The sequence below is a fragment of the Lepidochelys olivacea genome (assembly GCF_965140295.1).
Source record: "Lepidochelys olivacea isolate rLepOli2 genome assembly, chromosome: 2".
NCBI classification, from domain to species: domain Eukaryota; kingdom Metazoa; phylum Chordata; order Testudines; family Cheloniidae; genus Lepidochelys; species Lepidochelys olivacea.
The window spans coordinates 136,465,987-136,493,349 of record NC_140412.1 but is presented as its reverse complement, the minus strand read 5'-3'; the positions used below and the strand labels follow the sequence as shown (position 1 = coordinate 136,493,349).

At 41.9% G+C, this 27,363-nt stretch overlaps 1 protein-coding gene across 4 annotated transcripts in view; it reads left to right on the top strand.

Annotated features, from left to right (window-relative positions):
• The window catches only part of FBXL7 (F-box and leucine rich repeat protein 7), a 337,214-nt gene that overhangs the window by 59,498 nt on the left and 250,353 nt on the right, over positions 1–27,363 (top strand). For 3 of the 4 annotated variants that reach the window (XR_014710221.1, XM_084619055.1, XM_084619056.1), the window contains exon 2: positions 12,919–13,008. Coding sequence is in view for 3 of the 4 variants with exons in the window: in XM_084619055.1 (XP_084475181.1) it covers positions 12,919–13,008 (90 nt within the window). In the remaining variant the exon portion in view is untranslated. Of the gene's footprint in view, positions 1–762; positions 846–12,918; positions 13,009–27,363 lie in introns of all 4 variants that reach the window. The other variant, XM_084619057.1, reaches the window with a different exon arrangement.

Sequence of the window (27,363 nt, the reverse complement as noted above, 5' to 3'; positions counted from 1 at the left end):
GGCCTATTTATTAGTACGAGGACTAGTGTGAGGGACTGGATCTTAGTCATAGTAAGGCTGGGTTTTTAGATGAAATAATCCAGACCTGAGAGTGTAACCCCAGGTTATGATTTCTGCTTTCTCGTTCTGCGTAATGAACAAGTGACTTCACAAGCACAAAAAAAGGAATACTTGTGTGGCACCTTAGAGACTAACAAATTTATTTGAGCATAAACTTTCGTGAGCTACAGCTCACTTCATCGGATGCATGCCTTTGAGAGTGTGCGGCACAAGCTGTCAACGTAGTCTGTGTGGTATGTAGATTATAATGGATTTTTTTACCTTCAGTCCTTTTGGTATGATGTCCATCTGTTTGCATTTGGAAAGGAAGATGATGTCTGTCTGTATCTGTATGAGTTTTTTCATGAAGTTGACCTTATTTTGGTCACAGAAAGGGACTAAATAAGGATATTCATTCAAGTAATTTACATAAAGGATGGGTATAAACATTTGGTTTAGTTCCCTAAACTTCGGGTTCTTATTGCTACTGAAATAGTGTCGTCTAATTTGTGGCCTTCTAAGGTGGTCCACTAACTTTTTGTACATCTTGGTTTCTTTCGATTCTTTAAAGTGTAAGTATGCTATGATGCCTTCTGAACTGAAATCATTTAGGGTATGTCTTCACTACCCCCCAGATCGGCGGGCAGCGATCTAGCCAGCGGGGATTGATTTATCGCGTTTAGTCTAAATGCAATAAAACTACCCACGAGTGCTATCCCTTAGATTCCTGTACTCCAGCGCTGCGAGAGGCGCAGGCAGAGTCGACGGGGAGCAGCAGCAGTCGACTCAACACTGAAAACACCATGGTAAGTCAATCTAAGTACGTCGATTTCAGCTAGCTATATTATTCACACAGCTGAAGTTGCATAATTTAGATAGATTTTCTCCCTCTCCTCTCCCCCGCCAGTGTAGACCAGGGCTTAGTCTTTGGGTATGTCTACACTACGGAATTAGGTTGAATTTATGGAAATCGGTTTTGTAGAAAGCGTTTTTATACAGTAGATTGTGTGTGTCCCCACACAAATGCTCTAAATGCATGTAGTCAGTGGAGTGTGTCCACAGTACCGAGGCAACCGTCGACTTCCGGAGCATTGCACAGTGGGTAGCTATCCCACAGTTCCCGCAGTCTCCGCCGCTCATTTGAATTCTGGGTAGAAATCCCAATGCCTGAAGGGGCTAAAACACTGTCGCGGGTGGTTCTGAGTACATATAGTCAGGCCCCCCTTCCCTCTGTCCTTCCGTGAAAGCAAGGGCAGACAATCGTTTTGTGCCTTTTTTTCTTGTTACCTGTGCAGATTCCATACCATGGCAAGCATGGAGCCCGCTCAGCTAACCATCACTGTATGTCTCCTGGGTGCTGGCAGATACGGTACTGCATTGCTACACAGCAGCAGTTGATTGCCTTTTGGCAGCAGACAGTGCAGTATGACTGGTAGCCGTGGTCGACGTAGTCCAGGGTGCTCTTTTAACTGACCTCAGTGAGGTCGGGGTGCCTGGGCAAACATGGGAGTGACTCAGCCAGGTCATTTCCCTTTTAAGTTTTGTCTCATGACGATTGAATCCTACCGACAGTGCACTGTCTTTTAATCAGCAGCCAGCAGAAGACGATGGCCAGTAGTCATACTGCACCATTTTCTGCTGAGCACCCAGGAGATGACGATGGCTAGTGGTCTTACTGCACAGTCTGCTGCCAGCAAGATGTATAAAGATAAATGAAGTGGCTCAAAACAAGAAATAGACCAGATTTGTTTTGTATTCATTTCCTCCTCCCTCCCTCCATGAAATCAATGGCCTGCTAAACCCAGTTTTGAGTTCTATCCTTGAGGGGGCCATTCCGTTTCTTGCAAAGCCACCCCCTTTGTTGATTTTAATTCCCTGTAAGCCAACCCTGTAAGCCATGTCGTCAGTCGCCCCTCCCTCCATCAGGGCAACGGCAGACAATCGTTCTGCGCGTTTTTTCTGTGCAGACGCCATACCACGGCAAGCATGGAGCCTGCTCAGATCACTTTGGCAATTAGGAGCACATTAAACACCACACGCATTATCCAGCAGTATGTACAGCACCAGAACCTGGCAAAGCGAAACTGGGCAAGTAGGTGACGTCAGCGCGGTGACAAAAGTGATGAGGACATGGACACAGACTTCTCTCAAAGCATGGGCCCTGGCAATGTGAGCATCATGGTGCTAATGGGGAAGGTTCATGTGGTGGAACGCCGATTCTGGGCTCGGGAAACCAGCACAGACTGGTGGGACCGCATAGTGTTGCAGGTCAGGGACGATTCCCAGTGGCTGCGAAACTTTCGCATGCGTAAGGGCACTTTCATGGAACTTTGACTTGCTTTCCCCTGCCCTGAAACGCATGAATACCAAGATGAGAGCAGCCCTCACAGTTGAGAAGCGAGTGGCAATAGCCCTGTAGAAGCTTGCAACGCCAGACAGCTACCGGTCAGTTGGGAATCAATTTGGAGTGGGCAAATCTGTTGTGGGGGCTGCTGTGATGCAAGTAGCCAACACAACCAAAGATCTGCTGATATCTAGGGTAGTGACCCTGGGTAATCTGCAAGTCCCAGGGAATCCCATTGCAGCAAAGCCATCCACTAACTGTGGTGGGGCCATAGACGGAACCCATATCCCTATCTTGGCCCCAGAGCACCAAGCCGACGAGTACATAAACCGCAAGGGGTACTTTTCAGTAGTGCTGCAAGCACTGGTGGATCACAAGGGACGTTCCACCAACATCAAGGTGGGATGGCCAGGAGAGGTACATGATGCTCACATCTTCAGGAACTCTGGTCTGTTTCAAAAGCTGCAGGAAGGGACTTTATTCCCAGACCAAAAGATAACTGTTGGGGATGTTGAAATGCCTATAGTTATCCTTGGGGACCCAGCCTACCCCTTAATGCCATGGCTCATGAAGCCGTACGCAGGCAGCCTGGACAGTAGTCAGGAGCTGTTCAACTACAGGCTGAGCAAGTGCAGAATGATGGTAGAATGTGCATTTGAACGTTTAAAAGCGTGCTGGCGCAGTTTACTGACTCGGTTAGACGTCAGAGAAACCAATATTCCCACTGTTGTTACTGCTTGCTGTGTGCTCCACAATCTCTTACAGTAAAGGGGAATAAGTTTATGGCGGTGTGGGAGGTTGAGGCAAATCACCTGGCCACTGGTTACGCACAGCCAGACACCAGGGTGGTTAGAAGAGCACAGGAGGGCGTGGTGCGCATCAGAGAAGCTTTGAAAACCAGTTTCATGACTGGCCAGGCTACAGTGTGAAAGTTCTCTTTGTTTCTCCTTGATGAAACCCCCCACCCCTTGGTTCACTCTACTTCCCTATAAGCTAACCACCCTCCCCCACTCCCTTCGATCACCGCTTGCAGAGGCAATAGTCATTGTTGCTTCATATTCATGCATTCTTTATTAATTTATCATACAAATAGGGGGATGACTACCAAGGTAGCCCAGGAGGGGTGGAGGAGGAGAGAAGCACCGGGAGGGATGGTGGAGGAGGGAAGGACAAGGCCACACAGCACTTTAAAAGTTTAAAACTTATTGAATGCCAGCCGTCTGTGTTTTTGGGCAATCCTCTGTGGTGGAGTGGCTAGTTGGCCGGAGGCCCCCACACCGTGTTCTTGGGCGTCTGGGTGAGGAGGCTATGGAACTTGGGGAGGAGGGCGGTTGGTTACACAGGGGCTGTAGCGGCGGTCTGTGCTCCTGCTGCCTTTCCTGCAGCTCAACCATACACTGGAGCATACTGGTTTGGTCCTCCAGCAGCCTCAGCATTGAGTCCTGCCTCCTCTCATCACACTGCTGCCACCTTTCAGCTTCAGCCCTCTCTTCAGCCTGCCACCGTTCCTCCCGGTCATTTTGTGCTTTCCTGCACTCTGACATTGTCTGCCTCTGCGCATTTGTCTGTGCTCTGTCAGTGTGGGAGGACAGCATGAGGTCAGAGAACATTTCATCGAGTACATTTTTTTCGCCTTCCGAGCTTTGCTAGCCTCTGGGAAGGAGAAGATCCTGTGATTCTTGAAACACATGCAGCTGGTGGAGGAAAAAAGAGGGACAGTGGTATTTAAAAAGACACATTTTATAGAACAATGGGTACCCTTTCACAGTAAACCTTGCTGTTAACATTACATACATAGCACATGTGCTTTTGTTACAAGGTCGCATTTTGCCTCCCCCCAGCGCATGGCTAGCCCCTCCCCCTTCCCCGTGGCTAACAGCAGGGAACATTTCTGTTCAGCCACAGGCAAACAGCCCAGCAAGAACGGGCACCTCTGAATGTCCCTTTAAGAAAAGCACCCTATTTCAACCAGGTGACCATGAATGATATCACTCTCTTGAGGATAACGGAGAGATAAAGAACGGATGTTGTTTGAACGCCAGCAAACATACACTGCAATGCTTTGTTGTTCAATGATTCCTGAATACATGCTACTGGCCTGGAGTGGTGGAGTGTCCTACCATGGTGGATAAAATAAGTTTGCCCTCCCCAAAGCCTTTGCAAAAGGTTTCTGGGAGTACATCCAGGAGAGCCGCAAATGCCAGGGCAAATTAATCATTAAACATGCTTGCTTTTAAACCATGTATAGTATTTTAAAAGGTACACTCACTGGAGGTTTCTTCTCTACCTGGCGGGTCTGGGAGGCAGCCTTGGGTGGATTCGGGGGGTACTGGTTCCAGGTCCAGGGTGAGAAACAGTTCCTGGCTGTTGGGAAAACTGGTTTCTCCGCTTGCTTGCTGTAAGCTATCTACATCCTCATCTTCCTCATCCCCAAAACCTGCTTCCGTGTTGCCGCCTCCTCCATTGGAAGAGTCAGACAACATGGCTGGGGTCATGGTGGCTGAACCCCCTAAAATGGTGAGCAGCTCATCATAGAAGCAGCATGTTTTGGGCTCTGACCCGGAGAGGCCGTTCGCCTCTCTGGTTTTCTGGTAGGCTTGCCTCAGTTCCTTTAAGTTTCACGCGGCACTGCTTCGGGTTCCTGTTATGGCCTCTGTCCTTCATGCCCTGGGAGATTTTGACAAATGTTTTTTGGCATTTCGAAAACTGGAACGTAGTTCTGATAGCACAGATTCTTCTTCCCATACAGCGATCAGATCCCGTACCTCCCGTTCGGTCCATGCTGGAGCTCTATTGCGATTCTGGGACTCCATCATGGTCACCTCATTTGATGAGCTCTGCCTGGTCACCTGCAGCTTGCCACGCTGGCCAAACAGGAAATTGAAATTCAAAAGTTCGCGGGACTTTTCCTGTCTACCTGGCCAGTGCATCTGAGTTGAAAGTGCTGTCCAGAGCGGTCACAATGGAGCACTCTGGGATAGCTCACGGAGGCCAATACTGTCTAATTGTGTCCACAGTACCCCAAATTAGACCCGGCAAGGCTGATTTCAGCGCTAATCCCCTTGTCGGGGGTGGAGTAAGGAAATAGATTTTAAGAGCCCTTTAAGCCCAAAAAAAAAAGGGGGGGGGGAGCTTCGCTGTGTGGACGGGTGCAGGGTTAAATCAATTTAACTCTGCTAAATTCGACCTCAACTCCTAGTGTAGACCAGGGCTAAGTTGTTTAGGTACAATGAGTATACTCCTTTAGGGTCTAACTAAAGCATTTGTTTGGATCTGTTGTGAATTGTGCCAATACCACAAACAAATAGAATCTTCTGTGTAGCCAAATTTGGGAAGAATTTATGGCAATCAATAAATATTATGAGGATGTGGGTTCAATCAATAAACATTGAAAGCGGGATAAAAAAATTAAAGCTTCCTTATTTATAAAGGATACAGAAGGGACATGTGCATGTTAGAAAGGAACAAATGAAAGCTCTCTTGAAATATTACTTAAACTGAACTTCTGTTGATTTTTTTTATATGGTAGAATTGTAGGATGAATATGTAAATATTACTCTTTAATTCAGGTATGTTCAAGATAGGTCAGATAGTTCAAGAAAAGGATTATAGGGCACCTCCTTTATTAAGTAGAATTCTACTAAGCAATAGTTAGGGAATGTAACCCAGCCAAATCTGCATTCATGCCAAGGAGATTATGTACTCCAAAGTGGTTTTTGTTTTTTGCTATTAGAAAAAGATAGTCAATGGTGTGTTGTCCAACACCAGTTTTACTGTACTTATTCATTTATTCAAAGTACATCTTCTATAGAAATAGAAGCCAGATATTCCTTCAAGCCCAGCTACTACAGTGGGTTGTCAGTTACTGTAAAGAAACTTATAAAAATAACACTTCTAAAAGTAAAGCACCCATGTAGGGCAGCGCTCTGTGCAAGAAGATATCCGAGGGGTTTTAAAGATTGAGACTGATCAGTGTAATGTGTATCATTAGAAATTACAGGTAGAAAAGACATTTGTATCTGATCTATATACATGCTTTAAAAAACATATTTTGAAGTGTTAAGAGGAAAAATTAAGCTGCATTTGGGGAAAGATCAATGAATGTATGTTGATCTAGGAGAAAGGGAAAGAGTGGTATTTACAGGTAAGCATCATCGTTCATATCTATTAGGTATATTGGATGAGAAAAATTCAAATTTATAGTAAAGATATAGATAACAGTTCCTCGTTTGCAGTGTTATAAATCACATATTTTCCAGTGAGTCTAGATCCTATGATCTGGACTCTAATTACCAGTAGAGCTTGGCAATTTTTTTTGATGTTTTTTCAGTGGAAAGTGCATTTTTTGGGGGGGTTAGGGGGTGTCTGAAACTGTTTGCCTAAAGTTCAATCCCCTTTTTGCCCACCTGTGTGGGAGGGGGAGGAGTGCTCCTGTGGAGGCTGCTGTTTCCCTTCACTTCTACCTGTGGTGCACATAACATACACCTGTCTCCATATTTTCCTGCACAACTTTGTAAAATAGGTTCTAATTTGTCCCATAGTAATCATAAAGCCTATTCTTATTGGCTTGAAAACATCAAACCGCTGATCACTTGTCATTCCAAAATGAGCCAGATATCCAGTCGTCTTCCTGTTTAACTCAACTCCTTTTTTTGTTTAAAGTATCCTGTATTTTTGTTAAAATGTAGTACAAAGGTAGACCTTCAATATTTTCCCCTGGTGGATGATAATAGCACACCTTTCTCCAACCAAGAAGTGTGGAATTAGTGGTCTCCTGTTACTGGATAGATTTCCTCAACTTGCCATGCTCTTGTGCAGATTGCAGTCATGGTGTGCTTCCCCCTGTAAACCTGTGTAAGGGTCTGTAACAATCTGGTAGTGGGATATTTATGCTGAAATATCCAAAGGTTCCTCTTAATGCAATGCATATTTTTAATTGAGAGAGGGATAGGGCATCATGTAAGAATCTGCTTTTGCCTGCTGTCTGTTTCATTGAAATTCTCTGTGGTTATAGACTCCTCCCAATGCTGCTTTTGAAATAATTTATTCCGGACTGTAGGACTTTTACTGTCTTTTTTGTTTGGTTTGGTTTGGTTTCTGGTTTTTAAATTAATAGATACAATTTATGATTGTTGGCATGTGGTGGCTGCTGCTGCTCATTACGAGTCCAGGCTTATAAGCAGGGCCAGTTTTCTCGGAGGCAGAGTGAGACAGCTGCCTAAGGCACCAAAATATTAAGAGCAGCAAAATGTTTATTGGCTGTTTATTTGGGAGGGACAGAATTTTTCTTATTTGCTTAGAGAAGCAAAAACTCAAGCCAGCACTGCCTACAAGACACTGAATGGCAAAATTATTGGGGTGAGTGGAGAAGGGCAAATTTTTTCAGATTAATCGTGTATTTGCTGAAAACTGCAATTTCAGTTGCTGCAAAATGATTTGTAAATTAATGTCCTCATTCACTGAGCAGTTTGGACCAAAACATTTTTGATGGGGCTCTAAATTCAAAAGGAGACTCTGCTGCCATTCGCGAAGTGGAAGAGGCAGTGGTGGTTCCCTTCTACCCCAAATCCCAGGATTCTGGAACTCACTTAGGATGAGGGAGACCTGGGTTCAAATACCTGCTCTGGAGCAAGGACTTGAACCAGGTCTGCTACAGCCCTGGTGAGTTCTGTTAGCACTAGACTATTGGCTGTTCTGGAGTTGGGGCACCATCTTTTCTGTTGAAACTGTGTGCTGCTGTGGGAAATTATAAAATATTAACAGAACAATAATATGGCAAAATTGGTGTCTGGCTACAATCATTCTGTATAATTGTTTTTTTTTTCTTTTTTTTTTACCTGTTAAAATATTTGTTAAATTCCAATAGTGCAAGTAATTTACTGTTGTCAATGTTAAAAGTGCATTTAAAGTGGGTAGTATAGACTGGGATTTCAAGAACATTACGGAAACGTACTATCCTAAGTAAAAAGAAAAGGAGGACTTGTGGCACCTTAGAGACTAACACATTTATTTGAGCATAAGCTTTCATGAGCTACAGCTCACAATGAAGTGAGCTGTAGCTCATGAAAGCTTATGCTCAAATAAATGTGTTAGTCTCTAAGGTGCCACAAGTCCTCCTTTTCTTTTTGCGGATACAGACTAACACGGCTGCTACTCTGAAATCTATCCTAAGTAATACATCGCTATTACCTGCTCAGTTGTTCTGCTCCAGTGGCGTGCCTGTAGGGGGACAGAAGTCTTACTACTATTGACAACTAATGGAAAAACTCAGTTCTTTTGCTCCCACTACAAGACCTTGTGCTCCAACAATGCAAATGTCTATGTTGCACACATGCAGCTGGTAAGTGTGTCTTGTCCATGGTTTGTGTTACTGATTTCCTTTCCCTGTGAAAGAATTCACCACATTGGAAGAAATAGTTCCAAGGATTATTGTACTGTTAATCACAGCTTGCCATGCTAGCCTCTTAATCAGTTTAGTCTTGCAGTTTCTATGTTGCAGCAGAATGTGACAATGTTCTATGGAAATGCTGCTCTCCTTTTAGAGGTGAGTTTTGTCCTTGCTAGTGAAATATCCCAAACCTTACAGTCTCTTTCTGAAGCTTGTGTTTAAAAATAAAATATAACCCTCACCCCCAAAACAAAACTTGGCAACCCTATACCTTCTGTACTCTGTGCACAACTTGATTTCTCCCACCACAAATCCTGACACCTAAGCTGGGAGGCCTATTAACTTGGGAGGGTCTTGTAAAGGACTGTGGGTTTCATACACTTCCATTCTTTCCTTGTCCCTGCATCCAAGCAGTTGAAGCGATGTGCTAGCCAAGTTACTTTTGGTTAATATTCTTTTAAGTTTAAAGGCAACCACACTTGTTGGTGAGAATATGGGCTCTGATGAAAACTTTTGGTTACCTCCCCCCAACTAGCTCAAGTGTTTCTTTTTAATTCTGCCTAGCCCCTTAATATGCCCCCACTCCATAGCTCATCTCACATATCAGGGAATGTATCAACTTGAGCAATTTTATGGAGGAGACTGCTTCTCTGGGACTGACCTAAGGCATAAGTGGCAGAACCTGGTTTGAGAAGGCCCTTAGGTTTGCATATTCAACAGTCATTTCCCATTAAAAAAACGTTAAATTCTCATTTTGCTGTGGTACGTTTAAAAGAGCAGACCTCCTTACAGCCAAATGTTATGAAAACCAGGCATACTTTAATGCAGAACCCTAAGGAATGCTTGATTGAAATAACAGATCAGAAAAGTCTCTTGCTAACATTCCTATGATTATAGGTTTACTCAAGTGACAGAAACATGGTGTCAGCTAGTTTTCTGCATATAATGTAACTTTATTAAAAAAAACCCCACCATAACTTTAAACAGCTTTGCTTAACATTCTTCTGCTGAAGGTAATTGTAATATACTTGGGCTATAGAACACTTCTTAAATGTAACTGTATTGTACAGCCTTCATTTCCTTAGAACTATCAAATGCATTGCTGATTGGTCGATCTTTGTTACTTACAGTTGTGGCTGTAGAAAAGTCATAACTTGTTCCTTGGCAATACTTAACAAGTGTGAGTACCAGTCTGTGCTTGCAGGAAAAGTCTTTGCTATAATGTAGATATCGTCTCGGGAAGGGTATGCTCGTCTAAACTGAATCAGGCCCCATAGTGCTAACTCAGTGGAGATTCAGTTCTGCTTTTCTTTGTGTGTCAACCTTGCTATTAAATTTGGTTTGTTCTTTTAAGTAACCGCCCTATTCCACACTGTCCATTTAAAAACCCTCCCCTTTTATCTTCCTTCACTCTCTAATCTTATCTCCTCTTATAAGCCTAGATGTTTCCTATTACATTTCTTTCTCCTACTTTTGGGTCCTCGGACAAAAAACAAGGTAAGAACACTAGGATTGACACCCATCTGGTTTTTGGCTTCTGTGTCTGGGTGCCATTTAGGGTTGCCAAGTGCCCAGTCTTCAACTGGAAAGTCTGGTCAAAAAGGGGACCTTGCAACCCTAAATGGCACCTGAACCAAAACCGCGGTTACCATGGGGTGGGGAGAGGGACAGGATCGTTAACCTGCACCAGCCCCTGCTCAGCTGGGGCCGTCTCCTACCTGCAGGCAGACTCCTGGGGACGATCCAGCAAGCGACGGGGATGAGGGGGTCAGGGCTGGGGGAAGAGGCGGAATGGGGGTGGGGCCTCGTGGGTGTCATTACCAGGAGTTATAAAGGTGTCAACCCGAAACAGCACTCAATCTTTTATGTTCTAGCTCTCGAGTTTTGTCCTATGTTAATTTTTCCTCCCCACCCTAGCTTCTTTCTTTGTTTTTACTTTATATCAGAATACAGCATAACTGTGCAGATGGACCCAAGAGTGTTGGTGTAGTGCAGTGACTTTCAACTTTTTTTTCCCATATGAGGACCCCTAAAAATTTCAAATGAAGGTGTGGACCCCTTTGGAAGTCTTAGACATAGTTTTCAGACCTCCAGGGGCCCATGGACCACAGGTTGAAAACCATTGGTGTAATGGAATGTGGCAAGAGATATGAACAAAGCTGATGCAAAGTAGCATTGCATTGTCCTGGCTTGTAGTAAAAAACAGGAGAAAGCAACAATAAATGGTGCTTAGTTCCAGAATGCTGTGTCACTTCAAGCAATGTGTTAAGGTGAAAGGAAACAGAAACTGATTTATTTTCCTGTTTAGGTGATATGATCCATTGACTTGAGTTTTTTTAATTACTGTGAGCCATGTGAAAAAGAAATACAGTAACTATTTTGAGGAGTTTGTCTGCCAACATAACCCTTTTATTTGTAGGTGTTTGGGAAATTGTTTTCTGTTGGTTTACAGTCCATTGATTGCTGTAATCATAAGGCTGCCAGGTACAATAGTTGCCATCAAAATGTCAGTCTTTGGCAACAGTTTTCTCAGAGTGCTATCGGAGATACCACAGCTTCACCCTCTGGTGTACAGACCATTGGTTAACAGATGATATTGCTGTTTGGTAAATGTTAAGCCAGTAACAATAAACTGTCACCTACACTCTTTACCTTGTATGTTGTTCAACACTAAAGAAATATTTAACAGCTGTGGTTTTAGTGGACATGGAGGGTGAACATATAAATCTTCGGAACAGATCAAGCCTGGGATGCTGGCAAAGTGCCTTAATCCTGCTCTGGAGGGACCATGCCTCTGGCTGAAGATCGTTCAGTGTCCATGTGAATTGATTGTTGAGGCTGCCAACAATGTTTCCAAAGTTAAGTCGTCTGTCTGTCTAGGTGTTTATATGGCTTCACATAACCATAGTATCTACACACCTCACAATTAATGCATTTTATTCTCTCTGACCCCTGTAAGATAGGTAAGACTCTGACAAACAAGGAACAGACAATGTTTGCCATAGGCATCACTTACACTACATTAATATGTATTAAGCACACAGTATGGATATTGTATGTATGAATGTTGAGCAGTTATGCCAGCTAAATTGTATTGTTTTCCCCACAATTCTGTTCGCTCTTGTTCACTGCTATATCCCACAATATCTTGGAACAGGACAACTCAGCATTTGGCCTAAGTGGATAGTAAACAGATCAAAGGCAAAATACATTAATATTCTGCAAAGATAGCTTCACAGAACAGGACCTGGAAGGCTAGTATGCAGAACCACACGTTAAAGTGCTGATACAAACTGGGGGGTTGGATCTTATGTGATGTATGAAATGATTTCTAACTTGTAAGGAACCATCCTGCAAATACAAGTGGTCTTGGGAGGGTGGGTGTACCTTCTGTGTAAGGTAAATATGCTGAGAGATAAGAATTACTTCCTGGAGAAAAGGGTATGTGTATTTCCTTTTCATATTGTACTCTTTTTTTTGTCTTTAGACCATAAATTTTAGTTAAGTTTGGTTATTGGGTCTCTTGAACATTTTTCATAACAAACCATAAGTTTAGTCAATCAGCTATGCAATTAAGCAACTTCCCAATCTGTGAAATGTGAATATAATAAAGGCATGTGCCTAATGTTGCATTGAAAGTCAGTGACAGAGCTGGGCATGGAACCCAGATCTTCTGAGTTTTAGTGCAAGGCCTTAAGTTCAACACCATGCGGACCCCCTCCCTGGTTATTGTGCTTTTAGTGATGATAGTCTGATACAGACCAGTCTGTTAGAAATTTTGATTTAATCCACATATTCACCAAGCAGGGTCAATACCTATTTTCCTTTACTTGGGCTACCTTTGCATTAGTAATATTTAGTGAAAATACAGTTCTTCTCTTGCAACTGCTAATTACAAATTAAAATTTTAAATTCATTATGGAGCTGTGAAAATCTGCAATGGGAGCCTCCCCAAAGCAGGTGAGACTTGCAACTCTAATTAAAAGGATGCTTATTCTGGAGGCTATAATGCATTTACCTCATGCCCCTTCCCAGTACAAACTGAACATCAGCCACTGAACTTGGCATTGTCCCAAGGTCTGATATTGAGGATTCTTCTCCTCTGCTGTTAATATTCACCCTGTTTCTCCCCCACGCTTTTTTGCAGGCAAAGGCAGCTCAAGCATCTCATCCGACGTGAGTTCAAGTACAGATCACACACCGACCAAAGCCCAAAAGAATGCGGCTACCAGTGAAGGTAAGCGCCTGGTGTTCATTAGTTAGGTTATCCCGCCCCATGCGTAATGTTGGCTATTTTCAGAAGATTAACTCCCTGTCCCCAAACCTACCCCACGGTTCCTTGGGAGCATTGTAAATTTAAAACGAAACTCCTCTTTCAGACATCTTCATTTGTACGATTTTAGCTTTAATTGTGCAAGGGTTTAAGTCCGTTCTGCAAAACATAAGTGTAAGGGAGTTGCTGAAAGGAATTTGTTCAAGACATTTATTACGGGAGATGGTTGTTGTGTATTAAGATAGATGTGATCAGACTTCAAGCTTATTTCCAAGGAAAATACTTCATGAAAACACAGTGGGTGGAGCTCTAAGTTAATTTTATTGCTCTACTATGAATGCCATGTGATGATAAATATTTAATGATGTGCTTGGAAGTTTGTGCCAAGGATTTAAAAGTAAATACAGTTATAGACAGAGAGAGTTGACCGTGATTTGGCCAGACTGATGTATTTCACCTGGAGTGATTAAGGTATTTGTCAACTTCAAGATATGGCCTTTTTTGGTGTCTTAGTGGGAGAGGGAAGATTTTATGTCTGTACGAACACCTTATCAAAATCCCTGGTTTATAAATGTATTTCAGGGAACTATAGTATGGGGAACCACCAATATTTCCTGCTGGGAATGCAAAGTTAATAAAATACATCTCGTAACTGGTGAGCATTCAAGGAAAAGCAGTGCTGGCTTCATATTTTGTTAAGACGCAAGAATATTGGCTCTAGACCTTACAGTAATGCTCTTGGTAGCTGATTAGGAACCACCAAACCCATCTGCCACGATTAATGATGCAGGCTAAAAAGTATCTGATCTTTGGACAGTATGTTTAGCTGATGACTCAGACATGAAGATGTCCACTTAATGGTATGTAATCTGGTTAACTAGTGAACAGATTATTCTAATTTCTTAATTTGTTATGGCAGGAAAAATTTAAGATGCAAGCAGTCATTACTCTCTACCTTCCTTCGTGTCTGACACACCTTAATGGTTTAAAAAAGCAAACAGACAAAAGTGTGGATTCAATAAAACAATGCTGTCTGGTTACAGCTATTTACCTTTAAACTCTAAGAACGGTAGAACCTCAGAGTTACGAACATCTCAGGAATGGAGGATGTTCGTAACTCTGAACAAAATGTTATGGTGGTTCTTTCAGAAGTTTAAAACTGAACGTTGACTTAATACAGCTTTGAAACTTTACTATGCAGAAGAAAAATGCTGCCTTTAGCCATCTTAATTTAAATGAAACAAGCACAGAAACAGTTCCCTTAGCCTGTCAAATCTTTTTTTTTTAAACTTCCCCCCCCTTTTTAAATAGTTTACATTTACACTTTACAGTACTGTATTTGCCATGTATGTATGTATTGTCTCTTCTGCTGCCTGACTGTGTACTTCCGGTTCCAAATGAGGCGTGTGATTGACTGGTCAGTTTGTAACTTATGTTCATAACTCTGAGGTTTTACTATACCCAAATGAGGAGAGTAAAGTAAAATCAATACATTTACTTAAGAGTGATTGAACCCCAAAATACAAATTACCGGAAATGGCCCAAAACAAGAGCTGGGTGTAAACATTAGGAAATGTGGGGAAATTAAGTCAGGATCCAAATACTGCTTTAGGCCTATATCTAGTAACAATAGATTTTACCTCTCATGGTGGGTGGTAGCCTTTAAGGTTCCAGTTTCACCTTAGATAAATTTTGTCAAGAAAAATGCCTTGATGCAAAAATGAAGGTCTTGTCTACATCCAGGGAAATAAAGAAATTACTAATCAAAGCTGCAAACACTGAAGTGTTCAGTAATCAAAATGTCTTTAAGGATAACCAGGGGAACATCATATAATTTCAAAATAACTTTTAAAATTATTATGTGTAGCTAATGAATGATGTAAATTTTCTCATTGAAGTCTATCAGCTTTACACACCTTCAGTGTAATCCTTAAATAGCTGGTGGATTACTATGCTGGCCCTGAAGTTTTCAGCGTGATTGTATTAATCAAGAGCACAGCAGCAAGAGGAGTTACTGTGGCCCAGCAGAACTAAAATAGCGGACAAGTGAATTTCCTGAATTGTCATGAAGGTTTGGAAGGAGTCCAGGGTAATGGAGTCTCATAGGCTTTTTCTATATCTTGTTTTCTTATTTAAACTACCTCAAACTGTGTAAACCTATCTCTGATTGTGGGTGTTTCCCGACACGCAATGCACGCGGACACCTCTGCTTATTTTGTGTTTGTATGCCTGTGCTGCTTTCATCTCCCTGTATATCTTGTTCCCTCGTGATTGTCAGCCCACAAAATACCAGTGTTGTGCCCTGCTAAAGGACTCATCCTATACACCTCAAAACACTGAAATTGCCATTTCAGGTCTCAGGACCATTTAAAACTCTGTGCTGTTCAGTTGCATTCACCCTACAGAACAGAAGTAAGTCCCCACTGAGACTCAAGATGCGTCCTTCCTACGGGTTGAATGGAAACTTAAGGTTCTAGATTGTGAGAATGCTTTCAATTATTTCATTATTAATACCTAGTACAATAATGGCGAGGGACTAGCCAAGAATGGAGCCCCATTGTCCAGCACTGTACAAACAGTAGTAGTTGTGCCTTTTTATTGTTTACAAAGCATTTACTATTGTTAGTCAATTCATCTTTAGAATACTCTGTGCTTCAGTCTTCCATAGAATCAGTGTAGTAGTCCTAACCCACAACAGACTGTATTTTATACTTTACATGGCCCCCATCACCATAGTATTTGAGCTTCAAGTGATTTGCCAGCTCATGCAGTAAGTCTATGGCAGAGCTGGGAACTTCTAATTCTATCCTTTGCTCTTACTAGTAGGCACAGTTCACAGTACCATAAATAGTCCTATGAAAGGACTGTGTGTATGTATGTATGGAGAGGAGGTTATGAAGGGATGCCAGCGGAATTGTTCCACTTGACCTCGAACAGTATGCAAAACGCTACACTAGATAACTGGATGACTGCTTTTTAAAAATACCATTGCATCTCTAGTGGCAGCTAAATTATATGCTCCCTGTAGAGTTAGGAAATAAGGAACTTAAGTATGTGAAGTTGCAGGCCTTCTATTCTTACCCTGCCTCCCAAACCGAATTCCAGCCTTGCAAACTGACCCTAATTCTTTCCAGTTGTGCTGTGCGTTCTCTTTCTCCCTCCTTTCCTTTGAGGCTGTTGGTACAAAGCTGTTGCTGAAGTTATAGCACTGAATATCCATGAAACAGCTAGGAAGAAAAATCTATGGGCCTGATTCACTGTTGCCCTACAACTTATGTAGTATTTCACACCAGAGCAATGTGAACACTTTACTTCCGCCTTGCAGTGGTGCAAATGACTACAGGCAGTTCAGGGCAATGGCAAGGCAACATCAAGAATAGCCTCAGAGCATGTCATCTTGCCATCAAATCAAATGGACAGTTCCACAAAACGGAAATACTGTCTATATCTCATGTACTTCTTTAACATTGAAACCTGTTCTCTGTACAGATATTTAGTGCTATAATAGTAATTCCACCACAGCATGTGGACAGCAAATGGATAGCAGTTTCAAAATGAAGTCTTTCTTTTTTTCACCTTCATGAGATCTCCTCAAACCCCAGATGGAATGACACATGGCTTACAACAATGGAATTGCCATTGTTGTGAATGGGTGCTGACGGTGAGGCTTAAGATCATATACTGCATTCAAGATCTGGAAAAACTCTAACTAAATTGTGGCTTTTAAGCCACATCCCTGTGGTGGAGGATGGTGGCACAGCTGCACCATACCTGTAGGAGCTATGAGAGGTTTTATGACCCAGTGAGACAAAATGCATGCCAACCTCCCAGGTGCATTGGGAAGATTGCTGCTGCTGATGCTCCACCACTCAAAGGGGTACAGCATACCTTAGTCTCCATAGCGGAGTAGCTTTACTTGCTGAATCAAAGGGGAGGGATGCATGACCCTAGCTCTTTCCTGTTTCCTTTTCAGACTACTGCCAATACTAGTTAGTCCTAAATCTCTGAGCACAAGAGCTTATACTTAACCCACCCCTTGCATAAGGAGTATAAGGTGGGGAAAAATACCTGGGCCATCTCTCTCTCCTAAACATTTTTGTGTAGGATTGGCACAGTATTGTTAATCCAGAAACAATAACTGTAGGCCATGAATACACACAGCTTAATGTAGCACAGTTCCTCTTGTTGGTATGCCACCATCCTCTAACTCTGCATGTATTGCATTTCCTTCCCTCCGTCCCAATACCAGAGGCTGGCTGAAATTTGTTCACCATTAACCAATTAAAGTTAAAGAAATTCAAGAACATGTTATATATCCCTACCCCTGCTTCTATTTTGGGAAGCAAAGGATGAAACTTTTTGTCATGGATTGTTTAAATGCTCTAAAACCCCACACTGTCAGTTTACTAGAGACAGTCTTGGCTGAACAATCATATCATTTAAAATTTGGCTCTTAATATGAGTCTATTGTAATAATCTTGCACTGCTTGTTCCTGGCATCCAGCTGTAGTGTAGCTCTTGGGCAGCCTGTAGAAAATAGTTTTGCTTTTTGATTTTTCAGCCTGGATCAGTGTTGTTAACTTGACTCAGTTTCCAATGGGAGATGAATGCTGTTTGATCTGTGTGTATTTTGTAATAGTTACCTGGTAATGTGGAAGCAGCAGTGTTACTGGCAGTGTTATTTAGTCCTTCAACCATTCCTATTTATGAAAGTTCCAGCAAACACATCAATGGCTTATTTTTTCCAGGTTGGTAAAACCAATTTTGAAGTCCATGACTGCAAAGAAAAATATTCTCAGGGAAGGTTTAACCACTGAAATGCATTGCATCTGTGTCCTGTCCAGGAACCAAACATCATGCTATAGCAGTGTGATTTTTTTTTTCTAATTTTTCTTAGAAGGACCAGTTGAGGTTGACTTCTAATTATAATTATTTTTGCAATATTCAGTTTCATTTGGCTTTACTATAGCTGATTTATACAAGAAATTTGGTAGAAGGGGAGATTTTTCTTTTGCGGTAACTTCTGAATTCCAGCCTGCATTTTTCTTAAGAATCCATATCCATGGTATTCTCCACAAATTACCTTCAGTGCAGTAGATGAAAATGATCATTCTGTTACAGAGAATATGTGCGTACAAAAGAGGACATGAAAAGAGCAGAGAGGATTTTCTAGAGTGCTACTTGCAATGCTAGGTTTCAGAGTAACAGCCGTGTTAGTCTGTATTCGCAAAAAGAAAAGGAGTACTTGTGGCACCTTAGAGACTAACCAATTTATTTGAGCATGAGCTTTCGTGAGCTACAGCTCACTTCATCGGATGCATACCGTGGAAACTGCAGCAGACTTTATATACACACAGAGATCATGAAACAATACCTCCTCCCACCCCACTGTCCTGCTGGTAATAGCTTATCTAAAGTGATCATCAAGTTGGGCCATTTCCAGCACAAATCCAGGTTTTCTCACCCCCCCACCCCCATACACACACAAACTCACTCTCCTGCTGGTAATAGCTCATCCAAAGTGACCACTCTCCCTACAATGTGCATGGTAATCAAGGTGGCCCATGTCCAGCACAAATCCAGGCTCTCTCACCCCCCCCCCCTTTTTTTTTTCTCCCCGGGGACGGACACACACACACACACACACACAAACAAACTCACTCTCCTGCTGGCAATAGCTCATCCAAACTGACCACTCTCCATGTTTTCCTACCCCCGCCCCCCAGACATTCTGGTTAAACTTGGAGAGTGGTCAGTTTGGATGAGCTATTGCCAGCAGGAGAGTGAGTTTGTGTGTGTATGGGGGTGGGGGGGTGAGAGAACCTGGATTTGTGCTGGAAATGGCCCAACTTGATGATCACTTTAGATAAGCTATTACCAGCAGGACAGTGGGGTGGGAGGAGGTATTGTTTCATATTCTCTGTGTGTATATAAAGTCTGCTGCAGTTTCCACGGTATGCATCCGATGAAGTGAGCTGTAGCTCACGAAAGCTCATGCTCAAATAAATTGGTTAGTCTCTAAGGTGCCACAAGTACTCCTTTTCTACTTGCAATGCTGTTTCACATGTGCTATGATTGAATTGCACACTGTTTCAATGTGAAAATATAATTGCTTCTGTAGCATCCATTCATACTTGTCACACCAAATAAGTGGCAGTTCTTTGAAAATGACGTCTGTACTGTGCATGCAGTGCTAGAGGGCTGTGGCTCTGGCAGTCACAATCTGACGAATACTTACAGCTGCCTTGTCTTTGGCAGTGTACAGCTTCTGGGTTCATCATCTGCCCTTAGCTGGCTAAACTGGATTGCACTTCTAGGAAGCATATCTTTGTCTGTGATGTGAAATATAACTTTTAAAGAGGAGCTTTTATAAGGTGTTTATAAAGGTGATATCCTTTATAATATTGTCATAAGGGTGTTATGCCAGGCACAATATCAGATGACTTCTTCATTTTGATGGAAAGTTTTAGGCATCTGGCTGAGATTCACCCAATAGTGTTGCTATCAAAGTCCTTACCTCCAGCTATCCCTTTTCCTGCTATCACAGAGAATTAAACAGACCAGAAGACATATGTGTAAAAGTTGACATTGACTGTGATTAATCTTGCTTTGGAATTTGCTGTTGCCCTCTCCTAACATGTAGGTTCCTAGCCCCACAGAATTTGCAGCAGAAATGAGGGCTGTAGAATGGGCATTCCCCCCCTTTCAAACTAAGAGCTATAGTAGTTGACAATCAAGTCCTACAGTATGTGAAATATTGGGAGAGTCCTACTTGGTTGTGAGCTTTATGCATTCCTAAAGCTGTGTCAGCAAGACTGGTAGGGTATACCTACACTGTAATTAGACACCTGTGGCTGGCTTGTGCCAGCTGACTCAGGCTAAGGACCTCTGGCTAAGGGGCTGTTAAACTGTGGTATAGACACTCAGGCTGGAGCCTAGGCTCTGGGAACCTCCCACCTCGCAGAGTCCCAGAGCCCAGGTTACATCCCAAGCCTGGATGTCTACGCTGCAGTTAAACAGCCCCTTAGCCTGAGTTGCATTAGCTGGCACAGGCCAGCCATGGGTGTCTAACAGCAGTGTAGATATACCCTTAGTTTTTGTTCTGAATGTTGATAGGCAATGTTAGAAATGAGTGTTTGTCTGGATATGGAAAGGCATACAGGTATGTACTTTGGATAGCTTGTTTTTTGATTTTGGAAATGCTTGAGGTACTAAAGTTATCTATCCAATTCAAGCCCTTTTATAACCAAATGGTAATAAAAGTCCTTGAAAATAGTCGGAGAGGATAGTTGTGGGAACTAATTTCAGCAAAGCTTGTAGCTTTCCCTGGAATCCCAAGAAAGTGACTTCCCTCCAACTTCTTTGTTCTGTGCTTCAGATCGCTACTTGTGATGTGATAAGATACTACAGTCTATATGACAGGTTTCAGAGTAGCAGCCATATTAGTATGTATCCACAAAAAGAAAAGGAGTACTTGTGACACCTTACAGACTAACAAATTTATTTGAGCATAAGCTTTTGTGAGCTACAGCTCACTTCACTGGATGCGTGCAGTGGAATATACAGTATTGGGATTTTATATACACAGAGAACATGAAACAGTGGGAGTTACCATACACACTGTAATGAGAGTGATCAGGTAAGGTGAGCTATTACCAGCAGGAGAGGAAAAAAACTTTTTGTAGTGATAATCAAGGGGGGCCATTTCCAGCAGTTGACAAGAACGTGTGAGGAACAGTGTGGGGGATGGGGGGGGAATAAACATGGGGAAATAGTTTTACTTTGTGTAATGACACATCTACTCCCAGTCTTTATTCAAGCCTTTTTAGTTTTAGTTGGGGCCCCCTAAACCTCTCTAGCGGATCATCAAGGATCTACAACCTATCCTGAATGATGATCCCTCACTCTCGCAGATCTTGGGAGACAGACCAGTCCTTGCTTACAGACAGCCCCCCAACCTGAAGCAAATACTCACCAGCAACCAAACAACAAAAACACGAACCCAGGAACCTATCCTTGCAACAAAGCCCGTTGCCAACCGTGTCCACATATCCATTCAGGGGACACCATCATAGGGCCTAATCACATCAGCCCCGCTATCAGAGGCTCGTTCACCTGCACATCTACCAACGTGATATATGCCATCATGTGCCAGCAATGCCCCTCTGCCATGTACATTGGCCAAACCGGACAGTCTCTACATAAAAGAATAAACGGACACAAATCAGAAGTCAAGAATTATAACATTCAAAAACCAGTTGGAGAACACTTCAATCTCTCATGTCACTCGATTACAGACCTAAAAGTGGCAATATTACAACAAAAAAACTTCAAAAACAGACTCCAACGAGAGACTGCTGAATTGGAATTAATTTGCAAACTGGACACCATTAAATTAGGCTTGAATAAAGACTGGGAGTGGATGTGTCATTACACAAAGTAAAACTATTTCCCCATGTTTATTCCCCCCCATCCCCCACACTGTTCCTCACACGTTCTTGTCAACTGCTGGAAATGGCCCCCCTTGATTATCACTACAAAAAGTTTTTTTTGTCTCCTGCTGGTAATAGCTCATCTTACCTGATCACTCTCGTTACAGTGTGTATGGTAACACCCATTGTTTCATGTTCTGTGTCTATAAATCCCCCTACTGTATTTTCCACTGCATGCATCTGATGAAGTGAGCTGTAGCTCACAAAAGTTTATGCTCAAATAAATTTGTTAGTCTCTCTAAGGTGCCACAAGTCCTCCTTTTCTTTTTACAGTCTCTCTATATATTTTCAGGTGGGGTCTTTTAAAAGTAACCCTACAATTCAAATGATGAAGCTTTTTTGTACTTTTTGTATTATTAAACTCATTAATGCATAACAACTCTCTGCTTATTTTTCACAGTTAGAAATCTAACACACTTCATGTACCTTTCCCTTGCTGTATCTAAAACGTTCTGTGGTGGTTTTAGAAGTTTCCAATGAATAATGGCATAAGCAGCCAACTTTCAGATAATTTTTATGAACCATAGAGACATACAAGTATACATGAAGTATACATGAAATCTGTAAAAGCAATAGGTTTCCATCCTTATACATCTTCATGAAACCATCTCACAATGCTTGTTAGCAGTAAAAAAGATGAAATGTTTGCCCTGATGTTAGGGGGAAAAACAATTAGCCCTTGCTCTCACCCCTCTAGGTGCTTGATTTGACTCTAGGATCCCACAGAGTTCTAGATTCAGAGTCCAGTCTACACAGGCATCTTTTATTGGTGTACAGAAATACAGCTCAAGCTGGGTGCCTCCGGAGAGGGACCCCGCCCCTCAGAAATTGCAAGCAATTATACCCTTTACAGTTCGTAACACCGCCCTCGCCCATGTCCAAAGTCCAATCCCCTAATTTGAGTAAGGGTCTCTGCTCTTTCCCATTGGACAGTTCTGTTGCTGAGTGGACAGTCCGTTGCCAGGTGCTGGATTTGCTCCGGGAGACAGTCAGTCCTACTCTTTACTTTCTTTTTTATCTTCAGTGATAACGGGCAGTCTCAGCAGGCTTTGTAGCTGCTTCTTCAGCATTCCTCTCAGGTCAGCTTGACCTCGGCCTAAGGCTTCAACTACTTTAATCACTTAGCATAAGTTACTATCTTAGCATAAGTTAAGAACAAACTTACTGAACATTCATATAAAATAGCTTATAAGCACTTTTTTTATAACACCTAAGTACCTTATGAAATATGGGCTATTTGACTTTCTGTATATAACCATCCTTCCTTCCCAGAAAAAACTGAGATCTAAAACAAAGTCTTTATCACTGCTTTACATAGGAATGTGGTAGGTGACATTGTTTGAATTTCAGAGGGGTAGGCCAATTTCAGAGCAGTAGGCCAATTGAAGGCCAGTTTAGTCAGGGTACGTAAAAGGATAAATAGACACAAATTGGGCATCAGGAATGGTAACATGCAAAAGCCAGTAGGAGAACACTTCAGTCTCCCTGGACACTCAATAACAGATTTAAAAGTAGCCATTCTTCAACAAAAAAAAATTCAAAAACAAACTTTAAAGAGAAACTGCAGAACTACAATTCATTTGCAAACTTAACACCATCACTTTCGGCTTGAATATGGACTGGGAGTGGCTGGCTCAATACAAATGCAATTTTCCCTCTCTTGGTATTGATACCTCCTCAACAATTATTGTCGGGACCACGTCCACCCTGACTAAATTGGCCTTCAACATTGGTTGTCCGCTTGTAAGGTTACTCCCTTCTCTCCATGTGCCTATATATATATATATATATAATATTTATGCCTGTATCTGTAATTTTCACTCCATGCATCTGAAGTGGGTTTTTTACCCACAGAAGCTTATGGCCAGATAAATCTGTTAGTCTTTAAGATGTCACCAGACTCCTCATTGTTTTTATTGTTTGAGTTGAGCATAGAAAAGTTTTATTTGGATTACTTCAACATGCATTTCATTTCACCCTACAGGTGTGCGCATGTTGGAGCACTACTAAAGCATACAAAAAACATTTAGAATATGGGCTCTCTTCACCTGGGATGTCATTTTATGTCAGCATTAAAACTGCTTACCCCAGTTCAACCTACTTGTATGCTCTGTAATACATAGCCTTTTCAAGAGACAGGAGGAGGGAGAGGGTTGGAGGGAGGATGGCTTGAAGGTGAACTGACTTCGGCTCTCTCAAACCAAGGTGGGAAATAAGTTAAAGGACCCAACACTGAAAATGTCCTTCTATCAAAGCGCTGCTTGTTAACACAGAAAGGCTGGCTCAGGAGCCTCCACTTATCTCCTTTGCTGTTTTCTCACAGAGAGAGAGCGAGAGAGAGAGAGAGACATGTTGTTGTGATGGGTTCGGTCACAGAGATCCCCTTGGGACTGTCACCTGACATGCTGAAGTTACCTCTGAGCTCATTTTCCACTGCTAGCTTGGGACTCCAGAACCCTGCCTTGTTGAGCCAGACATGCTAGTCTGCTGCAGCACAGACCCAGGTCTGGTCCACACCCCCAAAGCTGCAGACTTTAACCAAAAACTGCTCAGCAGGTCACCTATCTCCAGCACCCAGACACCGAGTTCCCAATGGGATCTAAACCCCAGATAAATCCAGTTTACTCTATATAAAGCTTATACAGGGTAAACTCATAAATTGTCCACCCTCTATAACACTGATGGAGAGAGATGCACAGCTGTTTGCTCCCCAAGGTATTAATCACTTACTCTGGGTTTACTAATGAACAAAATTAATTTTATTAAGTAAAAAAAGTAGGATTTAAGTGGTTTCAAGTAATAACAGACAGAACAACGTAAGTTACCAAGCAAAGTAAAACACAAGATGCAAGTCTAAGCCTAATACATTTAAGAAACTGAATACAGGTAAATCTCACCCTCAGATGTTCCAATAATCTTCTTTCACAGACTAGACTTCTTAGACTGGGCCCAATCCTTTCCCCTGTACAGTTCTTGTTCGTTCCAGCTCAGGTGGTAACTAGGGGATTCCTCATGTCTGGCAGCCCCCTTTGTTCTGTTCCACCCCCTTTTATATCTTTGGCACAATGTGGGAATCCTTTGTCTCTCTCTGGGTTCGCACCCTTCCTTCTAAATGGAAAAACACCAGGTTTAAGATGGATTCCAGTATCCTGTAACATGTTCACATGTCCTGTGAGACTTCATTACCCACTGGCTGGCATCCACTATACAGGAAGGCTTACAAGTAAACAGAGCCATTTACAACCAGTTGTCCTAGTTAATGGGAGCCATCAAGATTCCAAGCCACCATTAATGGCCCACACTTCGCATAGTTACAATAGGACTTCATAGAGTAATACTTCATATTTCTAGCTTCAGATACGAGAATGATACATTCATACAAATAAGATGAAAACACTCAGTAGATTATAAGCTTTGTAATGATACCTTAGAGGAGATCTTTTACATAAAGCATATTCCAGTTACATTATGTTTACACTCATAAGCATATTTCCATAAACATATGGAGTGAAATGTCACACATGGTCTCTGATAGTGTACTCAAGGCAGCTGAAGCGTTTAAAGACATAATAGTCCTCAAATGCATCACTGATCACAAGTGTAACATAGGCTGCTCATGTTCTGCACTAGCTGAAGCTTTTGAAAAGTCTAGCATTGTATCCCCTTATAAGTGGTTTTTACACTAATCCAGTGGTTTTCAAACTTTTTCAATTGCGGACCCCTACAAATTTTTGAATGGCAATGCAGACACGTTTGGAAATCTTAGACCTAGTCTGTGGACCCCCAGAGGTCTGTGGACCACAGTTGAAAACCACTGCACCCATCTGTTCCTGAGATGACCGAAAAATGGATCAGCGTAGCAAGGTTCAAAGCTGAAAGAGAGGATGTAAACGCCTAGCCAAGAGAATTTGCTGTAAGTATGGCTAAAGGTGAGGGGCACTTTATGAGCTGCTTCTTAATCTGATACTGGCTGAGGTATTTTCTCATAAACCCGACTTTTTTTATTTTTTACATCACTTTTTGTGCAATGTTAGAAGCTGATTCTAATATGAATGCTGAATATCCAGATAACACACATTCTGGATGTTGCATGAGTATATGTGTGATCCCTGGCTCCTTTACCGGTGAATCCCTCATCCCATCTCTCTCCTTCTCTTCTTGCAGCAACAGCATTTAGCAGGGAGTGCTGCTCGTCGTCTTGGGACCATGCCGCATATCTGTTCTCTAAGTGGGTCTTATTGCATTCAGCAAATTATCTGGTTTTGATGTGAAATTCTAAATCTACCCCTGTTCATTTGAAATTAGGCCTATGTTCAGTTGGCTGTGGAGTGAAGTGAGGGCTGTTTTGAATTGGTTGTGAAACTCAAAACCATTGAGTTTCCTGTAGTTTCATGAGTCTCTGCAAACAGCAGAACTCTAGATGACTGTAATGTTACTTTTTGCTACATTCAGCAACGCATCATTGAAGCCAAAAATCAGGGTGTGGGGTGGAAGGCATGACAGTCAATAAATCCAAAACTATAAACACTTTGGCACAATAAACAGCATTCACTATTTATTTAAACTTCTTGTAACCATCATATCTGAATGCATACGCAAGGGTAATCGGTTCAAGCAGCGTGTAGAAATACAAAGTAGTTAGGCTTGGCAGAATATGATTTTTAGTCACTTAGGTGAATAATACCTGTTTTGTTTTTGAGTACTTTTAATTTTTTAATTTAAATTTTCAGTTTTAGGAAATTATGGAAGCGTCAGATGACTAACTTTCAATGTTTGTTATTAAATAAAGCTTTATAACCGTGAAAACACAAGTTATCAACATCCCATGTCAAATATAAAAAGTAAATTTCCTTAAATCACATTTAGTTCTCGGGCAGCATTTTTTTGATCTTGCTAAACTTTGATTATTATCGGAAATATTCTTTTGTTGGTTTGTGTACGTGAAGTGAAATTGGCATTACTGATTTGAAAAAAATCTAATCCTTCAAACCTTAAGTCCATAGTCTTGGATTTAGGTATTTTTATGTGTAACCTCATTGTACTATGCATTTATCTAATAGGCTGTAGTCCTAAAAAGTTGCTTTGCTAATTATAACAATACCACTGCAATCAATGGCTAAGAGTCAGAGTTCAAATACAAGACAAAAGGTGATTGGGACATTGGCAAGACTCAAGCTGCAAATTGAAACCTTACATTATTCTAGCTAATTTGGATTGAAATTCTATAGCCAAATGTTTAAAACTCTCTTACCCAAACAGTACTAAGGACAAATTGGAAAGGTACATAAAATTGTAAAGCTGCAGATCAAAGAAGTTGAAATGTGAGACTTATCAGAGAAAATGCATTTACACTATACTTTAAAAGCAGAATAACTTGCTTTGGGGAGAAAACAGCCTTTTAGAAAGCTGGTTTTAGTTAAAAGCTAGGTCTGATATTTTGTGGCAGAGACCACACTTAAATCTTGCAAAGGAAAAGGTTTGAATTATTTTAGAGAGAGAGGTCTGATTTTAGAAATAGTATTGATAACTAGGTCCCAAATGTAATTTTCTGCTGTAAGTCACTAACAAACAGGTATGTGAGTAATTGAGTATACTTTTGTACACTGCCTAGCATAATGGGGCCTGGCCTGGATTTTGCTCCTTTCTGTTGCTGCTTGGCCATTGCTGGATTTCAGGGGCTGAAGCTCAGGCTCTGCAAACCCAGCAAAGTGGGAACATCTGCTTGGCTATTTTTAGTGCCATAGCATGAGCCTGAGTCTGTAGACCCTAGCTGTGAGACTCACTGCTGCAGGATTGTTTTTTTGTTGTTGTTGTTGTTTTGCAGGTT